Here is a 27,968-nt window from a genome sequence, read left to right on the forward strand (position 1 = left end):
CTCAGTTATCTTAGTCTTTCCCCACGTATTGTATTCTCCAGCCCTCTAACTTCATAGTACTCCCTTCATGGGACTGTCACATGTGTGCTGATACCTCAGATGGAGGAGCAAAGATGGAACTGATATTCTGGATGTGGGCTTATTGCTGCTTAGAGGAGACTGATCTTTTCCTGTGCTCCTCTCTATGGTAACAGTTTGTTGCTGAGAGGATGCACTGCTGCCTCTTGTTCAGCCTGTCCATCAGGATCCCCAAGTTCTTTCTGTTGGGCTCCCACCCAGACAATTGGTCCCCAGCTTCTCTTGATGTATGGGGTCATATCCCATTCTGGGTGTAAGACCTTGTATTTGTCTTCACTCAACATCAGGAGATTTGTGTCAAACTTTTCCTCTGTCTGTCATCCTTGTAAAAGGCAGCCCTGCCATTTAATGCATCAGTTGCCCTCAGTCATCTCCTAGTGGTGTCATCCCCAGTCTAAATAAAGGTGCAGCATGTCCCACCATCCAAGCCATTGTTGAAGGCAGTGAACCATATATCAGGCTTTGTTGAATGCCACTCATAACTGGGTAGGTGTTGTATCCTTAACTACTAACTTTGTACATGACAGTGTAGCCAGGTTTTCACTTGCCTTATAACCCACCCATCTGCTTTTGAGAACTTGCTGCTTCTCCCAGCGTGATGTCTTGGAATCTTCTTACAATATTGGAGCTCTGAAGGGTGAGAAGCTAAATCATTTCCTGCCAAACAGTCTTGGGAGTTCAAAAAGTGCCATATGTGGAGATGTTTTCTCCTGTCGCAGAGGCTGCAGGATACATAATGGGTGAACTCAGATGCCACTTTAGGGACCAAAAGAGGAATTGGTAGTAAAATTTCATCTGGCAAAGTTTCTTTGTTGTGAAATGCTGAGATGGGCCTAGCACTTGAAGAACGGGAACTTCCTGTTACTGAGCTGTGAAGTGTTCCTTGCCCGTGTCTGGTTGTGGGTGGAAGCTGTGTAATCTGTCTGTCTGCACCCTTTGAAAGAAAACTTTCTGGAATTTTTTTCATCATTTTTGACTTTAAGAAAAATTTTGAAGAAGAATGTGCCCTCAGTGAGGTGTTTGCAGAAGAACTGCAGAGGATTACATTCTCACAGTTTACTGGGGCTTACAGGAAGGATTCTAGAATACCTTGTGAAATCTTTCCTAATTTTTTCTTGGGATAACGGTGTAAAGCTGTGTGAGTAGTTTTGTTCTGTACATGCAAGTGATGCCAGTGATATCAGATACATGGAGATCTGAAACCACACAAAGAGCATGGGCACAAGGAGCTCAGGAACATCCTCCTGCTGATTCACTCTCATTTTGAGTGTGTACAGTGGGAGAGAACTCTGTGCCTGCAAAGCGAGTGAGATATGAGCTGTCTTGATCTCAGTGGGGTTTTGTTTATGTTCTGAAACCTTTTAAGTGTTAGTGTTAGCTTCTCTTAGTAGTTGCTTGAGCAGACACATCTAGTTAATATTCATGTGGCAGTCTCCAGTGCTTTGGCCCAGATAACATATCTTCCTGTTAATAAGGATTATTAAAACCAGCTATCATATAATGAAACTGATACTGAAACAACTCTGTTGTGCTTGTTGCTAAAGGAAAAGATAAACTTTCGATCACACGTCTTGTTTTTTATTAATTAAATCCAGTTTTGCAAATAAGCAAGTTTGAAGGCACTTTGTGATGTGAATCTGGGTATTCATCTCCTTTAGCATTCTTGCTGTTTAGAGAACATTTTAAATTTTCTTTCCTGCTTCAGCTCTAGTGTGTTTTTTCTTATTAAATAATTTTGGACAGCTCTTCCAGCTGATGTGGCAGATGAATGTATGTGCATATAGTGAAATCTAAAAGAAAATGTTTTTTGTATATACCTAGAACCTGAACTTGTGTACCTCTAATAGCTTCCTTTCTATCCTTTCCTAAAGTTTGAGAATGTTTCTTTTTTGGGGAAAGGAGAGGTTCATGGAATGCCTTTGTGATGACAGCAGACTGCTTTGGTGAGGTGATGTTTAGTGCAAACAAGGGGCTGGACCTGGAAGATAAAACTACAATGCCAAAGTATCCACAAGGGATGTACATGAGGAAGAGAAGAGGAGGAATGAGGGAGGATCTGTAACTGATAAATTCAGTAATTATGAGCAGTCATGGCCTGATTTGGCCAGCCATTAGACATCTTCTCATTATGGTGTTCCCAACTGTTCATAACCACCATGTCTTTGTTTCATTTGGGAGCCACTGATGTGAAATAATTTGGAGGCAACTTTATTTTTAGACCAGACTTAGAGGTTTGCTCTTTATGCTCTTTTTGTGTGAACCCTTTGCAGCTCATCCAAAGTTGTGTATTTTCTGTAGTATTAGTTCAAAATAGATTCCTGCAAATATGGCAAGTTAAGACAGCAAGTTGAACTTTAGGACAGGATTTTCCTTTTTTAAAAATTCTATTTGTATTGTCCTCAAATTGGAAATGTTCTGTTATGCTTGCCTTGGCAGATGTGTTGCTTAGCTAATATGTAATTGGGTGTTATACTTGCTAACTTTTTGTTGATTTTATGATTACATGAAGTGGTAGCAGTAAGAAAGGCACTTGCTTTGTAACAAATGAGGACAAGTGATACGTAAGGTTTTTTTTAATCCCAGGTACCTGAAAAATGTGTGAGAAGTAGCTGAGTGAGGTTCTAGCAGGAAGTGTTTTTGTCTCAGATGGAAAGAATAGTTTTGCTGTTCACTAACTTGGCCTTTTCTTGCGTTTTGGATTCACTTTAAGTAGCTTGATGCTTAAATCTTATGGTACAAGATCAATAGAATAGGTAGGGCTTTTGATTTCCTGAAACTTCATTCATTATTTTTGCCATGCTTGCAAGTATTTTGAAATGGGTACTGAGATATTGTTTGGATATTTTAACTTATATGGCAGGTGCCATTAGTAACCAGATTGGAAATTATTAATGGCAGATGCAATTAAATGCCAGAGACTGGTATTGCTGCACATAATGTATCTCTTCTACTGGGCTGATGGGATTTCTGTTACTCCAAAAATGTTACTTCTTTATTTAAAGACCTAGTGACATTCATAGATCAAAGCTATGAACTCTGAACCTTTAGATACTTGATTGGACTTGGGTCTTAGCCTTATGGAATCAGTGTTATGATGCATGTGTTTACCACTCTCACTTTATAGCTGCAGGTAAGTGTTAGTTTAATTTAGAAATTATTTTTGAGCTTTTTTTGCTCTGTATTGGGAGCTTCTTGTCCAGAGAATTACTCACTTTGATATGTTTTAATACTATTCCTAGCTAGCAGTTTTCTGTGTGAATTAACTTTTTCCAATATCACAAAAGATAAAGGTGTTACTGCCAGCATTAATCTCTATCTCTTCATGATGGTGGCCAAGCATATGCATGTGACAGCCACTTCTCTTAAGCTCTGTAGCTTTGAGGCTGAATCTGTCTTTAGCAGAGAGATGGAGACAAACTTTTTCATTGTTCTACTTCTTGAAATGCAAGGCTAATTCTCTAATTGGTTTGGTTCATCTTAATGCCCATAGGCAAGGGGGCATGCCAGATGCTGCTAAGACTGTTATGAGTTCTCCAGACGAGTTTGTTTTCTGTAATACTCCCATGGGTCAGATTGCGATCACAGGAAATTGCTGGTCTCTGTTCTCTGTTGTTTGAAACAAAGAAGGTGGAGGTGAAATGTTCCTTTTCTCAGGTTCTTAATTTCTGCAATCTGATGTTTATTTTAAGTTTTTAGGTTGCTAGTTCTAATGTTGTGATAGATGTCATACCACAGTGTAATATGCTATTGGATTTGCACTTCTGGCATGCTAGCAGCCTGCCAGGTTTCCTTGTAGGAACTGACAAAAGGTTTAATGACTTCTTTGTAAGTTGTTTTGTTTTTAATCCTGGGCAGATAGGCTGGAGATATTGGGAGAAGCTATGATTCACTTGCGCCGAGACTGAAAAGCAAAATCATTAGAAACTTAGAATGACTGCTTTTCTCCTACCACCCAAAATAAATTACAGCTGAAGCTATGGGGGCTAAAATGAGAGTAACAGTTGGGTTTTGATGATCTAGCTTAAATAATTTAGTGATTTTACATGAAACTTTTTAGCTGTGGTTTGTAAAGGTGCAGATCACTATTTATTGCCAGTAAACTTAGACTGGACAGGCAGGACATAATGTTAGAAGGGCACCAGTATGTTTTTCAATGGGTATCGGCAGAGTCCTTTAGCACATTGTAAAATATTGATCTTAAGTTAAAAAGAACACTTCTGACAATGCTTTAGGATGATTTAACTTTTCTAGGCATAACTTGTAGGTTACTACTTCTGTAGCAGTGACTTCTACATTTGTGGGTTTCCTGGTTCTCAATCTATTATTACAATCATATGGGCAGCCATATGTAGACTGTTACAGTATGTGACTAGTATTAGAATTATCTTGAAACGCGTTTTGTGAACTTTTAAAATTAAACTCCTATTTGCAAAAAAGCTTCTCAGCAACTCAGAGGCTATTTAGTGTAAACTAGTCAGTTACAAAATGTGTTTCTCTGAGTTTTGGAAAAACATTAAATATTGATTGAACAATTTCCTTGAAGTTCCATCGACTTAGGCTAAGGGAGCCTGTTTTGGTTTTATGTGCTTCAAATAAAATAAAAACGGCAACTGTAAATAACTTTCTAGAGATAATTTGGCCAATCTTTCTGTCAATACAACAAACCAGAATATTAGCCAGCACACAACAAAAAATCACAGCGGGAAGACAATATATTTTTTATCCTGTAGTTATAACTTATTTTGTTTTGCAATGGAGCAGAAATACTATGTTATCTGCCTCATTAGTTATCTTCATTGGCTTCTAAAGATTTGGACCATTTACTCAGAGGGTAATAGCTGTTTGCTGCTTTAGACATGAGATTTCATTAAGATCACTACAGAATTGATAAAATAAGAATGGTCTAGCCTGGAAAGCCACAATGTCTGGGAATGAGCACACTCCTGTGCTTGACAAGAAGTAAGGAAAGTGCAAAATAAAGTGTTCATGGTGTTGGCACTGCCAGAAAGGGTGAGTTGCTTTTCCCATTTTCTCTGGAAGGGGGAAGGAGGAGAGAAGTGATGTGTTAAAGAAAGTGTCCTGTAGTGATCCATTCCTTGGATCACTCTGGATAGTCTGCAAACATCATCAGAATCTACTGAGGTTTCTAGTTTAGTGCATCAGATACTGTTCAGTTTATTTGCATAATAGTTTCCACTACATTGTTGAAACTTTTAAAAATATTAAAACTTGTATTTGAATTTTTGACAAAGCTTATTTTCCTGTAGAACATTTTACTTCCTTGCCTGCAGCTGTGTTGATTGTAGAAAGTTTTGTGTGAGGAACTCCAGTGTATTGGCAAAAACACAGTTTGAAATTAGTTGATTTACCATTCAGAGAACTCTTTTTTGCTGAGCAAGGACCAAAGACTTCACAGCTATCAAGTGATTCCGGACTCTCAAGTGTTTCTGACTGCTGTATCAATGATTACAGCTGCAGTGTACTTACTGCAGGCAAAGGCATATGTCCTTTGTTTTGTGAGTATGAGTCATTGTTTCCGAAATCTTGGTGAGAAGGGCAGCTGACAACTGTTCTTTACCTGCATTTTCAAAGAGAGGATACCACAAATGTAATGTGGTCAGATTCATGTACTCTGGATTTCCAGAAGTTTTAATTTCCCTTCAACTATTATCAAACTGTGAAGATGACAGAATTATGTAGCTGTCCTTACCTGGATGTTTTACTGTATGCTAGTAACCAAAATGGTGATTTTTAAATTATTTATTATAAAAACAGTATCCAGTGTCTGAGGAAAGAGGAGAACATGGACAGGACATGATTAATGCAAAATTTGATGAAACTCCTATTTCTATGTGACAGGAAGACATGTATGTTGACGATGCACCATTTTCAGCTGCCATTGGAGAATGTGTCCATGTATTCATAACATACACACAATCTGCTTCTGGAGTGGCAGCTTACTCTGCCTGTGACAGAAAGCAGTTTGCCTTCTATGCAGGTAGCATTTCACATGGATTACATTTAGTTCTGCAGTCTATCCAGCTTTAGGCACCTAATAGTGATGAGTAACATTAAACATTTTAGGGGTTAATATCCACTGCCACAGCCTTTCCTTATTTATCTGGTGGCAGTCTTCCTCTGCCTTCACCAAACTTCTCAGACCTGTTACTAACATCACATGTGCAGCACTGAGCAGAAATAAGCTGTTGTAGTGTTTCAAGGAACACACACCACATTGGTACGTGCTACATGCTGTACTTAGTTTTGAGAAGTGTTGTTTTGCTTGATGAAGTGTTGTTGGTAAGCCTTGATGGTAATTTAGCAATTTTGTCTCAGTGTTCATTCTGGTTTGTGCATTTTTGTTCTTATTATTGATTGTCAGCTAGTATCAAGTTTAAACACCAGGCATCTGCATTAAGATTGAAAACTAGCTGAGGCCTCCTTGTAGGAGGAGGATTTAAATTAACGGCTTCCACTGTAAGAATAAAATGGTTGTAGTTATTGATGGAAAGTATAGATTTTGGTAGTTTGTTTTTTAATGTAGGAAATATAAAACCTTGGTGAAAATTGTGGTTGCTAAAATGCTAGGTTTTGATCATCTCAAGACGTAAAGATTTTGCCAAAGTTTTACATTTCTTTCCTAAACAGAAATTAGACATCTTTTCTATAAAAGCATTTTTCTAATTAGATCTTGCATTTTATCTTTCCTTTATAGCTAAACCAGGTGGACGGGTGAAATGTCAGTATATTTCTGCTGTGGATAAAGTGATCTTTGTGGACGATTATGCAGTAGGATGTAGGAAAGATCTCAATGGCATCTTACTGTTAGACACAGCTCTGCAAACGCCTGTTTCAAAACAAGATGACGTGGTTCAGCTTGAATTGCCGGTTACAGAGGTAAGATGTGGGGGGAATGAAAAGAGGTATGTAAATAACTCTGACAGAAATACTGAAACCAGACATTTGACTCTGAGTTTCTCAGGTGATATTTATACCATGTAATGGAAAAGTTTGTTAGTTATTAGTTGTCATAGGGCCACAGCCTTTCACAGTTTCCTGTATCTCAAACAATAAGAGCATGCCCTAAGACCACATTATTTCAGAAGAACTTTTTAGTGACCAGAGATAAGGACTCATTTCCCCACCTTTGTCAGTGATTGTGGAATATATATATGCACTTCTAGGAGTCAGTCTGGCCTGTTAGACATCCCTGATTTGTTGTTATAATCTTTCAGGAAAAGAAATATGAAATCAGGTAACACGGTGTTCCATCATGTGAAGAATTAGAGCTGGAATCTAAGTTTTCTAGCAAGGTCAGCTGGCCTAACAGAAGACTTTTTTCTAAGCAAACCTGGCTTCCCTTTTATGTTTGGATCAGGTGTAGCACAGTACTTCGTGGGTATTTAGTATCGAAGTACTACTTTAGGCATTTAGTATCACTTTAAGAGAAGCTAATGTAGGCATTTCTACTTAGAGTGTAATGCAGAGGATTTTGTTGCATTTGTTTATCCTCACCATTGATGTACATTATTTGTTATGAATCAAGAATGTATGTTATATATGAGGTTTTTAACTATGTGACTTGAGTAGGAGTACAGCAATAAAATATTTCATAGAGGTCTTTGCAGAGAGCTTTCCAGGTTCCTGATGCTTGCTGCCCACTGGCATCACTTTTGTACCCTTTGTGGGTTACTAAAGAATCTTGGTATGTGTGGCTGAGTGTGAAGAAAGTGTCAGAGGTCAGGATTTCCTTTCATAAGGTCTGCTGTGACAGGTTTCCAGTCTCACATGGTTCAATACAATCTATAAGTTTGTGTTAGTTTTTGGCACAGAGCTTCTTTGGTTCTAAAGAGTTTACAGACCCTTTTTTAAGCACTTCTCTGTTAAGATCCTTCCTGTAGAAAAAGAAATGTGGAGTTCAGTAGGAATAGCTTTGGGAGTTTCATCACTAGATCAGTGAGGAAGGAGGCAAAACAGTATCAGTCTCAAGTTCTTTTAATTTTAAAGAGGTGGTAACCCAGACCTTGGAAAAACTTAGTAAATACTAAGCAAATATCATACAAACACATCTGTCCACCTCTTTCATCGTAGAAAGGTCAAGAACTTTCATCCAAGGAAGGGTATTTAGCGGGTTTTTTTTTTTTGTCTCTAGAACTTTTCTGCAAATTTTTGCACTTAATTTAAGTAGTTTGATCTGCTGGTAGTGCTGTGCACCTTTATGCATTTCTTATTGTCAGCATTAACAAGTTATGAAGCAATCTCTGTGCTGTTTTGAATTGGCCGTAGAACACTGAAATTGAGGAACTTCCACAGTCTATCTGTTATTCTTCTGATAGAACCTTAGCTCAGGGGCTGGTTTGCCTTATTTCAGTCTTTCTTCCCCTGAACTTCCCAAGGACATAACTAAGGCCTTTTGGTTCGTGCTGTTTCAAGCAGTTTGTGGTTGTTTAAAGGACTGGCTGACCATTGTCCTTGGGAAATATTTCCCTGTATTTGTAACTTGAAAGAATTCCTGTAATATTTTTCAGATATTAACTCACCTAACAGCAGATTTAGAATACTCTGTGCCTTGCACAATAAGCATTCCTTTAAACCTTACCTGTCAAAATGAAGTTAGCAGACAGAGGGATAAGCTGGAAACAGATGAGACTTGGAAGAAATTGTCTATAAATGGATGATTATAGCATTCTTTTCTAGCTGCATTATTTCTGAGTTTCAAGAACTAACTTCTAAACTAGCCTGGGTTTTTCTTTGCTTCATTTTTCAGCTTCGCTCTATTAGCATTGTAAGTAACTTATCTCCAATTGTATTGCAGTGTGGTTGTTCTCATTATTATCTACCTTTTTGAAGGTACAAAGCTACTCAGAAAATGGCAAGACTTTTGTTCTTGCTGTCACTTTTTGTCATTAAAGCTGAATGACTCCTTTTGAAGAGAAAGCGTTGGGCAATAGATGTTTCCTCATTGCTTAAGAGATCTTGTTTTAACTTTGACTGACTTTTTTTAACATTTGGTAATATTGCCCAAGAGAATTTGTAGTAATTACTGTTACCATTGCTCGAGTTTATCTGTGTGTTGGCCTGTGATGTAAAATTTGGAACATCATACTCAGGCTGGAATGGGAATTATGCTGATATAATATATGATAAAGTAGGATCTGGCAAAGGACATTTCCGAGAGTAATGAAACAGGCATAATTCCTGTTGTAGTTACTCACTGTGGATGCTAACTTTGCTTGCACATCTGCATTTTAGGCTCAGCAGCTGTTATCTGCTTGCATAGAAAAAGTAGATGTTTCTAGCACCGAGGGATATGATTTGTTCATCACACAACTGAAGGATGGCTTAAAAAATACCTCACATGAAACAGCAGCAAATCATAAAGTTGCAAAGGTAAGAATTTGTACTGTCTAACATGAATTCCCAAGTCTAATTTGTGTGTCTACCATTGAAATATACAAAATCTGTGACTCAGTGTGGTGGATTTTGTTTGAAGACAGTGGAATATATTATCTTCCTTAGTTTTATGTGTGAAGCTTCACTTGGTAAAAGAACAAACAAGATTAGTTTCTTGCTGCTAAGGTCAACTAATAAAGTCAACTTAGCTTAAAATTGAGTTTAAAATTTGAGGTTACTTTCCTTGTGTTATGTTCATGTTGCTTTTGTGTGTCTGTTGTTGTATTTCTTGATATCACAGGTGTTTGGTTTTGGTTTTGACACTCTTCTGATGTGTTTGTTGTTAAGATTTTAAAGTTCTAAAACATAGACACTTTTTTCTTATTTAGTGGGCAACGGTTACGTTCCACCTTCCTCATCATGTTTTGAAGTCTGTCGCCAGTGCCATTGTAAATGAACTCAAGAAGATAAATCAAAATATTGCTGCCTTACCTGTAGCATCCTCTGTGATGGATAGGTTATCTTACCTCTTACCCAGCGCACGACCAGAGCTCGGTGTGGGACCTGGCCGATCTGTGGACAGGTATATTAAGGCAAAATAAGTGATGAATTTGACCCCTTACTTGTATCAGGATAAGCTCTTAGATGACTTTAACTTAAAGTGTTAGTCCTATTCTGTACTTTGTTGCTCTTACACGTACAGCTAATGAACTGTTTAATGTGTGCTGTGCCATACATATTACTGAATTTAGGAAAGCCTTTATGGACATCACAAGACTATCTGGGTTTCACCTTTAATGCAAATCAAATTTACTTTGCTGTTAATCCCAACATATGCTTTTAGAAAGGTAAGAATTGAAGCCTTAAATACATACTTCATTGTATCCTGAAGTCAGCTGCTTTTCCTTCATACAAGAAAGAGTCATGATTATGTTTCATGGTTTAGAAGTTTAGGAAGTTACCTTTGCAGACCATATTATGCTACTTCTGAACTCTCTAGTCAACTGCAACATGTGCAGGATAAGAGAACATTTTATCTCAGATTGCTGCTTCATCTCTTTCTATCTAAGTGGTAATGTATACACAAGCATTATTTTAACCTTCATAAGCTGAGACTAGTTAGAATAGTGGTAAATCTTCTAAGTTTATAAATTACTCTTTCTTGAAAGTGTCTGTACAAATACTGTTTTGCATTTGTATTATCATTTCTTACATCTCAAATAATTTAATGAATTTGATTTCATCTCTTAGCTTTCCTTCCCCAAGCCTTCAGGTCTACCTGTACCTCACTACATTGCATTTTGATTAGAGCTCTCCCAAGATCTGTCTCTTGAGCTGGTATAATTACAAAAAGTTAAGATAGCTCTTATGTGAGCGTTGCTAGAATAGATTACTTCCTCAGCAGGAAATGTTTAATATTTCCATTCTCTTACAAGACAGCAAAAATCTCCTGAAACTGAAAAGCAGAAACAGGAAATAAGGCACATTTCCCTCTAACAGCCCTAGTTCTTGGGAGAACAAAACTCTGTCAAGGGAAAAGAAAAACTGATACTCATTTCTCATGTGCTGTTGCAAATGAGAGACATGCATTGAGTGAAGGTGGAAAAGAGAGGAACTTCTTTGCTCTCTTACTTAAGTTGCAGAGGGGTTCATGTTTTGGGACATAGTAGTTTAAAATTTACAAGTATTACAGTATGTAGTGAGTGATGACTGGGAAGGAGGGTTGTACCATGTATTTAGTTAAGCCTAAAATATCACTTTAGAGTATTTTTAAATATGTAAATTTATATGCGTTTAACTAAGAACCCCAAATTTTTACAGTAGTTGTCATGTTTAAAAAATCCAGCTCTCTTACACTTCTGTTGGGCTAGCTTCTCCACCTGCCTTCGATGCAGAATAGCTTTGGGCATCTGATGCTTTTTGCAGGTAGATCAAATAGGCTACCTGGAAGCTTATTTTCTTAATCCTGCTTTTAAGGTCCATAGGTTGTTGTGTGGCTTTTAGTTTTTTACTGGGGATGTACTTTAGGCACCCAAGTGAGGGAGGTTTGTAATTTTCATGTAATAGTTAATTATAATTTTATGTGTAAGTTATAGGTAACTATTTGTGCTATTTTTAATGGTTACTAAAGGACTGAAAGTCTTATAAAATAGTTTAGGTTTTTAATTTTAAGTGGCAATTTTGGGTCATGTAGAGTTTTTCACCTCTCTAGGTCTTTGATGTATAGTGAAGCTAACAGACGGGAGACATTCACTTCATGGCCTCATGTGGGTTATCGGTGGGCACAGCCAGATCCTATGGCTCAAGCTGGGTTCTATCACCAGGTAAGAGATTTAGTTGTTCTTAGTATTTGTTCCCCAGGTGGGAGGGCAGGGGAAAAAAGGTGGTGATGTTTTCTAGTAGGGCTTTTTTTTTCTTTTTTTAATGGATTCCTTCAATTATGCATAAACCATAAAAACTTTGTAATTCAACTTTTTTTTTTTAAGTTTCAAGGGGTTTTGGTGCCTGGAGTTTGCCTCTTTTTTTTTTTTTTTTTTTGTACAGATCACAGAAAATACTGATCTGAACTTCAGCGTATCAAACTTTTTGAAATAGTCAGATTAATCTGAGTTAACAGTAATAGAGATTAAGTTGGTTGTTACATAGAATCTGTCTTTCTCCTTGTTAGATTGTTGGGTAAATAATCCTTTTTATATAACAAGTAAAGCAAAAAAGCAATAGGCTTGGCACTGGAGTTCTCTAAACATACTTTCCTAGTAGAACTTTGTTGTATCAAACAGAAGTCCTAGATCACATTAAATTGTTAGGCTCAGTGAATAATTACAACCTCAATGTTTTATTCCACTACTTTTGCTTATTTCCACTTTTCATTCCTTGAAATTATTCCTGATTTAAAAAATATTTATAATATGGATTTAGATAATGATTGCTGGGCAGTGCCTATCATTTGACAGCAATATTGTTTCATTCTGTCAGCTGTAAAGCGTGATAGGTGGATGAAGTTTTTGGATGATTTCTTAAACTTGCACGGAAGGAAAAATGCAGGGAATTCATATGTTGGAATTGCATCTGCATATTCCCAAGCATGTTTTGAAGTGAGATCATGAAAATGCTAAATTTTAAGAGAATGGAAATTTTGATTGTTTTTCCTCAGTTACTTCAGCTAGTAACAACTGTTCTTTGCAGAGGAGTGATAGAGAATACTTTATGTCCTAAGAATTGGTAGGAATATCTTTTAACCCGTGTTTATCCAAGCATGTATTCTGCTGCAGTTCTAAATTTTTTGAACCTTGTGAATTTTTGCCAAAGAAAAAAGAGTAATTTCTATTCTTTGTCTGTGGTTTGCATCCAATGACTTGCATGATGTTAGTTCTTGATCTCTTCTACAGAAATCTGTATTCTTTTTTTAATGTGAAATGCTGCCACTTTGTAGTAAATAATTTGTGGCCTTTTACATGTTTGGTGTGATGCTTTAGTATGTCACTAGAGGGAAAGATGTTGATCACCTAGTTAAAAGTGTTTTGTAGTACATAGCTATATAAATTTCAAGTGCTTCTTCCTATTTTCATAGCCTGCTTCATCAGGAGATGACAGAGCCATGTGCTTTACCTGTAGTGTGTGCTTGGTGTGCTGGGAGCCTACAGATGAACCTTGGTAAGTTTAATGATGTGTGAAGAACACCTAATTTTGTGCTGAAGAGGTTAGAAGTCTTCAAAGGACAAAAATCAACATTTCTCAAAATGATTCCATGGAACAAGTCACAAAAAGATTTGATATACAATATCAAATTTCTGTATAATACTAAAAGAAAAAAAATGTAGTTGGTTTTATATCTTAATTCTGATTTGCTGTTTCATTTCAAATTGCTCCTTGAGAGCTGTCAGCCAGTACTTGTTTGTGGGGGTCTAAACTGAGTCTTCTATTTGATTGAGACTAGAATACATCTCTTCTCAGGTTCAAAAACTGCTCTGACTGTTTAGTGCATATTTGCCTTTTATGTGACATTGCAGTATCCATTACTAGTTTCCTGAATCATCTAAAATTGTGGATGGTGACTGAAAGGGGGGACCTTACACTAATTAAAGAGTTCTTAATGTAATTTTATTCTTGATTAGTTGGTAATTTGTAATCTTTCCTTGAACACATCAGATTCCTGACTTGGTGGAAACTTTTCCTTGTAATATTATCTTCATAGTTTTTGTCTACTCCTTTCACTTACGATTTTCAAGACATTTTGTAGCCGTGTAATTGCTCTTGTCATGTCTCTGCCTTAGTTGTATATCAAGATTCATTTTTTTCCATGCTTCTTGGTTAATGTGACATTCAGGACTATTTCCAGTTTTGATTTTTTTAATTGTGGATATAGAACTAAAACGAGGACATTGCTTCTAAAGTTACTCGTAACATTAGAGTTTTAATGTACGGTAATTTAATCTGGGTTTTTCTTCATGGGGACATGATTGGCCACTGCCTATAGAACATTTTTTTTTTGATGGACTAATTATATTAAGAGCATTGTGTAGATTGATCCATTTTACTATGAATGCACATTGAGTGATCAAAGTCTTTAAATACAGTCTGCTATTGAGAATCAGCAGGGAAAGCTGTGTTAGTAACTTCAGAACTCTCTTGTATGGTTGGCTGCAATAGAATTCAAACAGTTCAGTTTCTGCTTCACTTCTAGGGCTTAACTTGCATATACTGTGTGTAGTTTTCACAGTAAAAAATGGTTGTTTTCTGTGTTTGTTTTTAATCTGGAAAGGTCTGAACATGAGAGACATTCCCCAAACTGCCCATTTGTCAAGGGTGAGCACACTCAGAATGTACCTCTTTCAGTCACACTGGCAACAAGTCCAGCACAATTTCCCTGCACAGATGGCACTGACAGAATAACCTGCTTTGGATCTGGAAGTTGCCCTCATTTTCTAGCTGCTGCAACAAAACGAGGAAAGATCTGCATATGGGATGTTTCCAAACTTATGAAGGTATGCAATGTAAATAATTATTTTTCATCAGCTATTTACTGATCAGGCATAACCTGATTCAAAATCAAATATCTCTTCTGTTTTTTCTTGTAATTTCTCAGGTCCACTTAAAATTTGAAATCAATGCATATGATCCCGCTATTGTGCAGCAACTTATGTTATCAGGAGAACAGAGCTCAGGGGTTGACTCAAGGAGACCAACACTAGCATGGTTAGAAGATTCCTCTAGCTGCTCAGACATACCAAAATTAGAAGGAGACAGGTATGCCAATCTACCAAATGAGAAATATTAAATGCTTCTGTGTGAGTGGTAAATGTCATTTAGCAAAGTCATGCTTTGTGAAACATAAGATTGGTAATTTTGTTTTCATGGAAATAATATTTTTTGTCACTCTGTATTTGTACACAATTCAACACTTGAAACAGACTAATCTAAATTTCTATTTTTTAAGCCAGTTTCCTGCTGTTCCAGTTTTATACTCCACTAGCAAAGATATTTCAGATCTTGTTGCTGCTCTATGCTCATGTTTCAGAGGCAGTGTAAAAAGAGAAAGGAATATAAGCTTTGGATCAGCCTTTCATTTTAGTTATGGATTATACATTTCAGATCTTGAAAGTAAAGGCTCGTCTCGGACTTCTGGAACATGCTTTTTTTCTGATTGCTTCTCCACAATTTGTGGTTATGTCATTCTGAAAATAAACTGTGTGCACGTGCTAGGAATTTGTGCTTCCTTGCATACTTTTAGTACATATATACAGACTCTAAACAATTAGATAGTCCTGTTGCAAGGGTTTGGATAAGCTACAGGGTATGTCACCTCTTAGAAAGGGCGATGTGAGAAAAAGTAGTATTTCACTTGTGCGTCATGCAGCCTAACCCAGTTACTGGGTACTCTTGTCTGGTCTTGCCAAAGCTCAATAGAGTGAATAACTGTTGGAAAATGTAGAACAAAAGTTGACTGGGGAGTCTTGCTAGTTATCTGAATGTTGCTTCTTAAACTTCAGCGTTAAGAAGAAGGCAACAATACTGTTAAATGCACAGGGATGTAAATCTTGGTTTTAAGCTTAGTGTGATGTCTACAGTAGTGCAGAGCAAATACAAAGGTTGGGCTTCTGCTGACATCAGCAGCATCAGCAGCTGCCTGGACTCTTACTATAGCTTTAGGGCTGGGAACTCCTTAATAGCTAAAGAATTAAACCAATTTTAAGAACTGCATAAAGGAAAGTGCAATCATACTGCCTAGAACTAAGCATCTTCCATTTCATTTAACCTACGTGGAATTTACTCTCACTTCTCTGCTTAAAGGGAAGCTGGATCAGAATTAAAGTATTGAATTGTGTCTGCCATGTGAAGTGAATGTTGATCAGGTTTGACCCCACAAAGATCTATTTCTTGGATATGAGGAATAAGCATCTAGTTTGTTGAAGTTTGAGGATCTGACTTGGTACTGTGAGTAGTTTTACCTGAAGCTGCAAAGGGATTACTGTACTTCCTGTGTGTAATGAGCCTGTAATAGTAAATAATTTCTTTTATTGGAAAAGTCAGGTGCATTAATTATTTATGTATTCTTAGAACTACTCAGGGTCCTATTTCTCTTGAAAAGATGTCTTGAACAGAATCTGGTTTTATGACAAAAAGATTTCTCTGGCAGTATTTTTAAAACTGACAACACTGTTCACCCCTTGTTTCAGTACTAGCTACAAAATCGCTTGTAGAACTGAAGACCAATCTGTCAGCTCCACTTTCCAGAGATGATTTTGAGGAATTTGAAGATGTTGATATTCATTTTCAGATGTCCTGATTGTATAGTTTTATTTTTCTTGGAAAGATTCCTGAGAACTGGTTTTCATTTTAATTCAATTTAGACCTGAATTGTAGGAAATACAATAGTAGAATGAGGCAAAAAGAAATCTGGTCTACTGATTCAATAATGGAGGATAAAGTCTTTGTTGTTGGTGTCTGTGATGAACTCATCAATGGATGAACAATGCTGACTAAAGGAATGGCCATCTATAGTACACATTGTGGTCTTTATGAAGTTTTACTAATTTAATTAAAAATAGGCCTGCAGTTAGCATGTACATGGTGTCATTCATGCATTATTTTTTTTCAGTGATGATCTACTGGAGGATTCAGACAGTGAAGAGCATTCCAGATCAGAATCTGTTACAGGTAGGTTATATCTGACCTGTTATATATGTAATAGTTTAGAGGTGAAACGGGAAATTCTTCTTCCAGACTTTTTAAAAAACCCTGTCAAAACTGATGATATCATATTCACTGGATTAGAAAAATGGAAAAGGATTTACCTTGGAAAAGGATTTTCAATCGATTTACCATTGAAAGGAATACCAGTATTTAAGTTTGTGTGATGGAGAGATGATGGCATACAGGAGAAAAGAAAAACTGCACTTTGTTAGTTAATAAATGTCTTACTTGACAACAAGCATTGCTTATCTTGCTGTGAATAAAGCACACAAACCAAGATAAAAGAACTTTCTTAGAACAGGAACAAATTACAGCTGTATGAAACGCTTTAAATTCAGGGGATTGCCAAAAGAGTTCCTGTGTCTTGATTGTTTCCCTAAGGGTATGCACTTTGATAAAGTATTTCTTCCTGAGTAAAGATTTTATATGGAAGCAGAACAGTGCTATGCATGGTATTCTTGTGTTGTTTTCTTAGAGGTTCAGTCAAAAATTTTGAGGGAGGGAGGACTACATGTTTATTTTCTATAATGTGGTTTACATCTTTGAGTAAGGATCACCAAGTGGGGAAAAAAAGAGCATGAGATGTAGAAAAAGATATTTTTTTTCCAACAAACTGTAATATATGCAGTATGATTCCTGTTTTGTTTTTTGAGCATGTGTATTATGTTAAACGTTTTTGTTTTTAAGGGCATACATCACAAAAAGAAACGATGGAAGTCAGCCTTGATATAACAGCTCTCAGCGTTCTTCAACAACCTGAAAAACTTCAGTGGGAAATTGTTGCAAATGTTCTGGAGGACACAGTTAAAGATCTGGAAGAGCTTGGGGCAAATCCCTGTTTGGCCAACTGTAAGAGTGAAAAGATGAAGGAAAAACATCTAGAACAACACAACATTCCCTTTCCTTGTTTATTAGCTGGAGGTCTATTAACATACAAATCACCTGCTACCTCTCCCGTTAGCAGTAACTCTCAGAGATCACTGGATGGCTTAAGCAGGACTCGAGGTGAGAGTGTCTCGGAACAGGGATCAACTGACAATGAATCCTGCACTAATTCAGAACTGAATTCCCCTCTGGTAAGGAGGACTTTGCCTGTATTGCTGCTGTACAGCATTAAGGAGTCTGATGAAAAAGCAGGAAAACTCTTTTCCCAGATGAACAATATTATGAGTAAAAGTATACACGATGATGGTTTCACAGTTCCACAGATCATTGAAATGGAGCTGGACAGTCAGGAACAGTTGCTGTTACAGGACCCCCCTGTGACTTACATTCAGCAGTTTGCAGATGCTGCAGCCAACCTGACATCTCCGGACTCGGACAAGTGGAGCTCTATGGTTCCCAAGCCTGGGACTTTGGTTCAGTGCCTGCGCCTGCCCAAGTTTGCAGAGGAGGAGAACCTGTGTGTAGATTCAATCACACCTTGTGCAGATGGAGTTCATCTGTTAGTAGGACTGCGGACTTGTCCCGTTGAATCTCTGAGTGCAATAAATCAAGTAGAGGCCTTGAATAATTTAAATAAATTAAACTCGGCACTATGTAATAGAAGGAAGGGGGAACTAGAATCAAGTCTTGCTGTAGTGAATGGCACGAGTATTGATGTAATCCAGCAGGAGACACCAGCAGATGTACCAACTCCTTTAATAATTCAGCCTGAACAGAGAAGTGTTAGTGGTGGATACCTAGTGCTTTATAAGATGAATTATGCCACTAGAATAGTTACTCTAGAGGAGGAACCGGTAAAAATCCAACATATCAAAGACCCCCAAGATACAATTACCTCAATGATTTTACTCCCACCAGATATATTGGATAATCGAGAAGACGACTGTGAGGAGCCTGTAGAGGAAATACAATTATCTTCTAAAAATGGCAGTGGGAGAGAGAGAAGATCTGAGATCTCTACTCTTGGGCACCTGGTAATAACTACTCAGGGAGGATATGTAAAAATACTAGATCTTTCAAACTTTGAAATTCTGGCCAAAGTGGAGCCACCTAAAAAAGAGGGCACTGAGGAACCAGATATGTTTGTCTCTGTGATATACTGTTCGGGCACAGACAGATTGTGTGCATGCACCAAAGGTAAGACTTTTCTTCAAATTTTTAAAAAAATATTTATTTTACTGTATTTGGATTATGTTAAAGAATTTAAAATTTAAATTTCAAATTCCACTGAATGTACATAGTTTAATGGTCTAAGAAGCATGGACTCTAGTTAATTCCTCACCTTAAATGTCAGTTTTAATCTCTAGAATGGCAGTAGTTCTTGCATGTGTTTTAATTCTTGAAGATGCACAGGTTTTCTTAAGTCCAAAACAAATAAAAGTCATTCTTGTATGTACTTACTTCTATGATAGAGAAATCCTACTTTGGAAAAATGTCTTTGCCTGTAATTGATTATATTCAAGACAGCAGAGAAGATAATGCTTTTATACCTTATCCCAGTGTGTTTTCATTCAGGTAGCATGCTTCTTGTTCTGCTTCAGCTTTTTGCAGTTTGGATTGTACTTTCTTGAGTGTTAGAGCCAGACTATCCATGCAAGATTCTTTTTTTCCAAATGAACACAAGGCATTTTGGGGAAGTAGGCAGGTAGGAGGGGAGTGTAACTCAAGCCCAGGTAACAACTACTTGGTAAGAGTCCCTAAACCACCACACAGTTCCCTGTTTCCTTGTGCCACATTGGAGCCCTGGAAACAGCTCTGGGTGTTATCCAGCTGAGTTCCTCCATGTCCCAGTGTTCTGGTTAGTTCATCTGCAGTTGATTGCAGCTGTGGAGGAAATGCTTAGGCTCTCAGAGGGGTTAAGCTGATGGGATGGTTCGTAGATTTCAAAAAAATTCCCACCAATATCACATTGAGCTTCTTCTTTACTAGAAGAATTGAAATTGATACCTTTTTTCCTTTCATGACAGTGTCACACTAATTATAAAATCCTCCTATGAGCAGTTGTTAAATCAGATTTACATGTTATTTCCAACAGATACAGTCAAGTTTATTGTAAACATCTCAGTTTTCTTAAAGGCTCCTTCAGTCACCTACAAAGATTTCTAGAAGTGGACATTTCAGATTTGCTTTTAAATACCAATGAAAATGTTGCAAGTTAGTAACTAGTATTTATGTTTGCAGATTCCCAAGGGTAACATCCATATTTACTAAATTGTTCTCTTTTGGTGACTGCTTTTGAAGAAATAGCTATTAAACTGTTTCAGCTGTATTTAATAATGCACGCTTTTTCCTAGTTACAATGGAACTCTAAATGAAAGGTTACTTGCCTTTGAAAACTGTTCTGTCTTATCATATCCATGTGTCCTGGTTTAGGGCGTATTTGGGAGAAAACCTCCAAAGGGGTTCTTCTAGAAAGCAAATTCAAGTGGCCCCTCCCTTAACCAGCTCGGGAAGATATTTCCTTGGAGAAAAGTGTAAAAAACCTGTTTATTTAACAGGCAAAGCATTCACCACCACAAAAAATGAACAATATTAAACAATAAAACTTCTTGCTGATCTGAAGAGATGACAGACTCAGAAATTCTCCTTGGTGGGCTGTAGCTTAGCTCACTCAGTCTCTTATCAGTCCCTCTGGTGCTGGAAATGCCGCAGCCCAGGCCTGGCCAAGTGTGCTCAGGTGCTCTTCTGGGTTTTCAGTCCAGAGCAGGTTAAACAGTTCTAAGAGAAAGAAAAACCACAGTCCAGGGAACTTCTCTGCCTCAGCTGGCTAAAACTAACTAAAAGCAAAGGAGAGCTCTCTCTCACTGTCCGGTGCTGCAGACAGCACAGTCCAGGAGCAGGAATGTGGAGGAGCAAGTGCAGTTTCTGATGACAAACTCTGTGCTTCCTCTCTCCCCTCCTCCACTCTCAGAACCAGTCTTAAAGGTGCAAAACTTATTTCTGGGCTAAACAGACAAATGGGGATACAAGCATCATGAAGTCATTCCAGGACACCATGTCATAATGTTTTGACTCTATGCTTAGCTGATCAAACTGCAATCTCATTGAAAAGACCTCCAAACAGAATTTTGTTTTTCTACAGAATTTTATTACTATCAACTTCTTTCCTATCATCAAAGCTATTTCACCTTTCTTGTGTTTTAAGATTCATGATAAAAGTTGAAGAGCTCATTGTGCATGGTACTTTTCCATCCAATACTAGTGTTTATGGTAATCATATTTTCTAGTAGCTTTTGGTATTACCTAACCAAAAAACCTCTTTGGGACGTGGAGTTTAAGATACACAGGTCTCTTGAGCTGGAAACATTTATTCTCTGTGTATAGGAGTATTTTGTCTCTGTCTAGATAACTTCCATTTCTGTTACTGACTGGAGAATACTTCCATCTTCTTTGTAATGGACAAGCACATCATTCTGCTTTTGCAGTAAATCTCTCAGTACTATAATACCCATCTAGTAATTCATCAATAGCTTTTTTTTGATTTCTTCTGTTTGTGCTGCCCTTAAGATGACTTGGGGTATTTTTTGGGGTATTGTTTCTTCTGTAGCCCAGTATGCTATAGGCATCAAGTCAGCCTGCAAGGGTCCTCTTTTTGAATATAGTACTTCCACTGATTTTTCTTATCAGTAATCAGTAAATCCACTGATTTTTCTTATCTTTCATTTACATCCACTATACCTTGTAGGAGGATAGAATATTAAAAAACAAAGATAGTGTAGAAAGTAATCTTACCCCTAAGGAGTTGCAGCTGGGCCAATTATCAAAGATTAGGCATAGGCCTGACTATAACAGGCCCCAGTAACCAATGAGAAGCAGAGTGCTATAAAAGAGTGGTTGGCTGGTTGAGAAGGGAACTGGAGTCAGTTGGCTGCTTTGTGAAGAAGAAAAGAGTCAGTGCTCTAAGAGCTGCCCACAAGAAACACCAAGAAGATATGAAACCTTTGCAATACGGAGACAACAGTATGCAACCCCTGCAATAAGATGACAACAGTACCTCTGTTTGGAACTTCCATTTTCTGCTCAACCATGGACTTCAGGATTCATTATTTTAATTGCTTAAATGTCTTTAGAGGCTTTCAATTTCTATTCTTTATTTAGCGTATCAGTCATTGTTATCTTTTTCTCACTTTGAAGAAATTAAGTCCAAAGCTATCATAAATACTTAGGGGACAATGTCCTTAAGAGGTCTGAACTTCAGGATCTGATGCTAGGTATGTCTGAAGCCTCAGAGTCAAAACATTTATGCCAAAATACGTCACTTGGTAAAGAATGACTGATTGGAAAGGTTTATATATAAGGCATAAAAGGTATAAAATTCAGGAACACTAGAAGAAAAAGCAAATCATGAACCTCACCCATTAATCTAACTTTTTAAATCCTCTATCTTATGGTATGTTTGAATAGCTTAGCATATGAAATGAGCTTTGCATAATTTTCTTTGTCTTGAATAATAATCATCCTTTAAACTTTTGCTTTAAATGGGTAGAATTTCCTGCTTAGCTAGGTGGCTGAAGATGGAGGGTTTTGCTGTTACTATTTTTTCTTGAGTGCTGTTTTCTTAGGCTTCTTCATGAACCACTTAGAGGTATTTGCTCCTCTAGGATTCCTGCCACAAGTGCAGGAATGCAGTCTGACAGCATTAGAAAGATACACTGAAAGTCGAAGAACTGTATTCACTGATGTGTTTAACATTATTCTGTATACAAAGGACTTGTAGTGCAAAGACATAAGTGAAAGTTTTAAGTGAAAGTTTTGGAGCATACATGCATTGGAAATGCTTGAGTGATGTTGCAAAATACTCAGGCATGAGAAGTGTATTCTTTCCTGTTTACTTGTTCGGGATGTCAGAGTAGGCAAAGAGGTACTTTCATGTTGGAAAGTTCTGAATGCAGAGTAGCATTTTCTTCTGTTTCTCCTGCTTGTTGATGTATTATTTTCATTGGTAGATTATATAAATTTTTTTCATAGCTGCCTCTAAGATACAAGTGAGAAAGAAACCTCTGTGTGAATGGGTGCTTCAGATCTGGAGTGGTTTTATGGAAAGATGTTTTAGATCTGCATTTGACATCATCCATCTTTGTGAGTCACACTTCAGAATGTTACCTCTTGGTGTCAGCTTCAGGTACTTACCTGTTTCTGCAAGGATTACCTGAGCTTGACCTCTGGGGGAAAGTGTGCAAGTATATTCTTGGTTCCAGTTCCATTAAGCAAACATAGTGAACTTTAATCTCTTTGAATTTTGCTTCTTCTCTTCCCCTTGGCCAAGGTAGGCTGTATTTAATATCCCTCTTAGCAGTGCTTTGTCTGCTCTCATATGAGGGTTCAGATGTTTTCTCTTGTGTCATTAGTAAGAGTCTAAACTCTGCTTTTATGATGTTCAAAATAATAAGTAAGAAAATAAGTAATTTCTTTATTCTAAAAGAAGGCAGCAGGTGCTGTTTTTAAATAGAGATACTGCTGTAGGGTGGTCTTTTGATATTTAAAGTTTATTATTTAATGTTTAAGAGGGGTAGATATAGTTTCTTACTGCTGGATGGGGCTCATGTGAAATTTTGAATCTGTTACATTATAACATTTTGAAGGTGCTACAATATAACAAGAGTTTTTAGTCCCTCCCTTTTGTTGGAAAAGTATTTTTTCAGGCTGGGTTTTGGCATGTCCAGAGTGAGTTGCGGATTTCTTACCTGCGAGCCTGGCAGGACTGGATGGCACTTGGATACATTTGAGAATTGATTCCCCCAAGTCTTGTGCCTTTCATTTATAGCAGCTTTCTTGCTCTTGAGTTGTAAATAGCGTAGTAATCACATTCTGTAGTTTTTTTCTGATTTAGTTTGGATATCTTACTTGTGTCTTCCTTGTCATTAGGCTTTGCCTGCCTGTGTACTGTGTATTTGAAGTTCAGGAAGCAATTCAGTATTTTCAATTTTCTGCCTTTTTTGGTAATGGAGTCTAATAAGATTTGAGAGAGGCCAAGTTTTTTTCCCACTTCAGAATTAGTATTGGAAGTGATGCTCAGAGCTCATCTTCAAGTCAAGGTCAATTATACTTACCCATTCAGAAAGAAAATATTGATCACCATTCTCAAACATCTTCAAGACTGAGGTTTAACAGTCTGCTCATGAAATTTCTCCTACTCATGCTGGCCTTGATGATGATTTTTTTCACTAGTGTTTAGCCTCTATCATCTTTGTCACAGGAGTCATATCTGTTGTAGCATTGATTATGAATATGGCAAAGAGATTTCTTCAAAAAAGGAGGGAAATACAGGGTGTATTTAGGTGCTGTTGTTCTCCAACCACTTATTTTCTCAAGCTGGCTATCTCCAATCCTTTCAAACCTAGAAAAGAAGAAGAAAAACAAAGCAGCTTTTACTTTCCACTCTCAAAAGATCTGATCAAGTCAGTCCACAAGCTTCTTGATGAGATATGCAAAACCAGGCTTGGTAATCCTACAGATGAATTCCTCAAGCAGCTCTGGAGTTTGTACATACCATATGTGTGTATACATAGTGGAATGTTTGCACTTTTGAGCAGGAAATTGAATGAGGTTTATTATCTGATTCACAAAAACCTTTCTTACAGAACTCCTGTCCAGCTGATTTTTTTTTTTTCATCCTGTAACAGGGCTTTTAATTATTTCTTTCTAGGCGTGGTAACTTTCACTTGTCCCTATTCAATTGCATTTTTTGTTTTTGAATCAAGGCAGAATTTTATAGCTAAAATCTCCTAGAGTAGTTCAAATTGGAGTGTCTCCAAGTGAGGTTTTGGGATAGCTTTCTTGATTACGTTTTTCAAGTGTTCTGAACTTGCACATTTAGAGCTAACCAATGACAAGAGAAGGAGGGGACTATAGACTAATTAGTGCAGAGTTGCCTGTGGTATGGCTTTGTTTTCAAATTCCTTTTGATTAATTGTATATTGTTCAACTCTGTCATTGTGTTGTGATTTGCTAATGATAATGGTGTCACTCTTCCCAAACTCCTTCTAGAGTGCAGGAACATCTCATGTAATTGGCTTTGACTGCAGTGGCCTTAGTCTCTGACATGCTCTCTAGCTTGTTGCAGTGCTGCTTTCCTGGAGCCAGGAACTGTTTTGCCTGAAGGAAGCCTGTGATTTATTTGAATAAATCCATGATTTTTGTGTCCTGTTTGTATTGCTACCAGGTTCTTGAATCCATGCAAATTGCAGGTTTTAAATACAGTTCAGAATTAAATTAACAATGTTTTGATTGTGTTACCTATATTTTGAAGGAAGTATAATGATGCTAATTTCCAATTTGTCTCTTTTGTGATAACTGAGTAAGTCAGTGTCAGCTTTCATTTCTTCTTGGTAGTACAACAGAAATATTTATTCCTTCTGTCAAAGCGATGCAAGCAGGGGAACCTTCAGATAAACTGCTACTTAAGATGTTTGTTCCCGGCTAGAATTAGAAAGCACTGGACGAGTCACTCTTTGAGCCTAGTGCTGCAAACAATAGTAGTAACACCAAAAAAAAAAAGGAAAAAAAGAAAAGGGCATTGACTTCTGTGCAGATTTTTTCACTGGCACTTGACTGTTGGAACTGCAGTATCATTGAAACAAATAATGAAGCATGCATCATCAGAAAGTCATCTTTGGATGTTGTGTGAGAGGAAATGCCTCCTTTGTGATACAGAGGCACAGCCAGCTACAGCATTTTGGAAGAGTGTGCATAAGCAGAGGCTAATACTGTACAGCTAAAGTTCATGGTAAACTTCTTTACAGAACCTTTTAAAAATGAATAAGAGGAAGTGAGGTATCTCAAGTTTAGCACAGACTTTTCTTGGAAAAGTGTTGGAATCTTTCAGGAATGCAGGGGTTATGACTATTTTCATGGAAAAAATGATAAGGACATTTTTGCTGCTGAGCAGTAAACAAAGTGATATACAAACTAAGGTTTGACCTACTACCAAATGAAGCTGTCAATGTCTGTGTTTTCTAATGTGTCTCAAATTCTCCTTCAAGTTTGAGGAAAATTGCTTATTTATGAGCTGTTTAATTTCAAGGAAACTCACAAGTGTTATTTGCTAGAACTATTTTTTCCCCCTCCACTCCTGAGGTCTGCTTGGGATGCACTTACTGTTCTGCACCAAGGATCTGTGGTTTGAGACTGAGAGAGGGGAGGTACAGGCTTCTTAGTGGATCTCAGTTAGAAAAGACCCACCAAGAAATGGCTTAATGGAATAGCTGTTTTGAGAAGATAGAATGAAAAGATAAATAAATATAATGAGAAAATCTCCCATCTCTTCAGATCCCAGAAATACCACTTTTGTACATTAACTAGACCTGGGGTACATTTTCCCACAGCGCAATGCACTGATGCTGTCCATAGAGTTGTTCTGACCATTTTGGTCATTTGAGCGATTTGTTTTTCTATCTTCATAAAAGACTGAGTTATAAAGCCATTTGTTGTCAGGCCTTTCTTAGTGATATCTCAAAAAAACCCCAAAACTGTGCGAGTTCCCTCTGTGCCTCACACTCTCCCTGTGCCTCTCTATCGCTCTGTTTCACTCCCCTCACAGTACAGGACCTATACCTGCTTTTATCTTAGGGTTTTATTACATTTTCATTCTCAGGTGGTTTTGTTTCAAATTACCTGGATATTTTGTGTAACAGGGTTTGTGATAATGTTAGATGCTGAAAGTCAGTCAGATCATTTTTCAGAAAAATCACATTAAGGCCTGTGCTTGGATTTGCCTCTTGATTTGAATCCTACTAATTTGACTTCTTGTAACTTCTGGAACTGCAAACAGCTCTTCTCACCCTCCCTCCCCCAGCATTATGTAAAGTTAAACATTCTTTCTCAGTGACTTAGAGCACAAGTTGAAGGAGGAGCAGCTGAGGGAGCTGGGGTTGATTAGTCTGGAAAAAAGGACGCTCAGGGATAACCTTATGGTTCTGGACAGCTAGCCAAGAGAACATTGTAGTGAGGTGTGGGTTGGCCTCTTCTCCAAAGTGACAAGTGACAGGATGAGAAGAAATGGCCTCAAGCTGCTCAAGGAGACGTTTGATATTAGGAAAAAAGTTTTCATAGAAAGGGCTGCCAAACATTGGAACAGGCTGCTCAGGGCAGTGCTGGAGTCTCTCTCCCTGGAGGTATTTAAAAGATGTACAGATGTGGCTTTTAGAGACATGGTTTAGTGGTGGACTTGGCACTTAATGGTTGGACCTGAGGATCTTAGCACTCTTTGGTTCTATGACTTCTCTGTAATGACACAATTGATGTATGTCTATCTGTATTATGGGCAATTGAATTATGGGCAACCTCCTTGAATGATTTCAAACTTCCATCAATACATTGTGTCCAGTGAAAATTTTGGACTTTGCTCTTTTGTCTGTTGACTTGATCAGTGTTTTAATTCTAGGTTTGATGAAATAATGTGGAGAGCTCCTTAGTTAGGAGAATTCAGAGAAATTAGTTTAATTTTCAGATGTTGCATTTTAAAAGGAAGTTTAGGCACTCTGTACAGATGAGGTAGTGTAGGCCTTCACTTGACATGGTAGAATATTTTCTGTTATAAGCATATTTGGATTGTGGAAAGTGTCATAATGTTAGGATTTTTGGTTTCTATTGAGGTATCCTTTGTTAATTGCCTTTTAAAACCCATCCCCCCATATAGTTTTTACCTTTGATGCCATTTGCAACTGCAGTATTTCTGTAGTTCTGATTTGCATTTGCCCTGAAAAAAATTAGTAGTACTAAAGCAAAATAAGTATTCCTCTACAATTTCACTGATTTCAGGTCCTGCATAAATACTGTCATAATTGCATAGCAGTTTTAAGTGCAAACCTGTCTTGTGAGTTGAATTTAGCTGTATGCCTGTCCAAACGTTCTTCTTTTGTTGTCTGTGACGATTTTAGGTGGAGAACTTCATTTCCTTCAGATTGGAGGGACCTGTGATGACATCGATGAAGCTGATATACTTGTAGATGGATCCCTCACCAAAAGTGTAGACCAGTCATCAGAAGGCACCAAGCCATTATCCAACCCTTCTAGTCCAGGCATTACAGGTAAATTGCACATGTGTACATGGATCAAAATACTTTTGTCATTTTTGAAAGCTGCATCTGAACATGACTTGCAATTATTTAATAGCATACTGCTTGATAATTTTTTTGCTGGTCAAATTTAGAGTTCTGTAGTTGCTGTATGTCTGTCATTACAGCAGTTCCTGATTTAAAAAAAAAAACAAACAAAACAGTGAATTTTTCCAGCCTCTAAATGTGATTCTAAGTGTGGCAGACTGTATTTGTGTGACCCTGATTTTATTCCTCAAGAGTCAGTCGAAAGAAGGAAGATATGCTTTTTGTTGTAAGTTTATTTGTAAGCAGAATTACAGC

At 37.4% G+C, this 27,968-nt stretch overlaps 1 protein-coding gene across 5 annotated transcripts in view; it reads left to right on the top strand.

Moving 5' to 3' along the window:
• BIRC6 (baculoviral IAP repeat containing 6) overlaps positions 1-27,968 on the top strand; it is a 176,950-nt gene that overhangs the window by 8,894 nt on the left and 140,088 nt on the right. For all 5 annotated transcript variants that reach the window (XM_071429879.1, XM_071429861.1, XM_071429886.1 and 2 more), the window contains exons 2-11: positions 6,794-6,975; positions 9,331-9,468; positions 9,861-10,054; positions 11,684-11,795; positions 13,043-13,125; positions 14,234-14,456; positions 14,558-14,718; positions 16,571-16,629; positions 17,353-18,747; positions 27,489-27,638. In XM_071429879.1, coding sequence (XP_071285980.1) covers positions 6,794-6,975; positions 9,331-9,468; positions 9,861-10,054; positions 11,684-11,795; positions 13,043-13,125; positions 14,234-14,456; positions 14,558-14,718; positions 16,571-16,629; positions 17,353-18,747; positions 27,489-27,638 — 2,697 coding nt within the window. The remainder of the gene's footprint in view (positions 1-6,793; positions 6,976-9,330; positions 9,469-9,860; positions 10,055-11,683; positions 11,796-13,042; positions 13,126-14,233; positions 14,457-14,557; positions 14,719-16,570; positions 16,630-17,352; positions 18,748-27,488; positions 27,639-27,968) is intronic.

This window comes from Agelaius tricolor, unplaced genomic scaffold (genome assembly GCF_023055355.1).
Source record: "Agelaius tricolor isolate 1412-34295 unplaced genomic scaffold, bAgeTri1.0.p SCAF_1, whole genome shotgun sequence".
NCBI lineage: Eukaryota > Metazoa > Chordata > Aves > Passeriformes > Icteridae > Agelaius > Agelaius tricolor.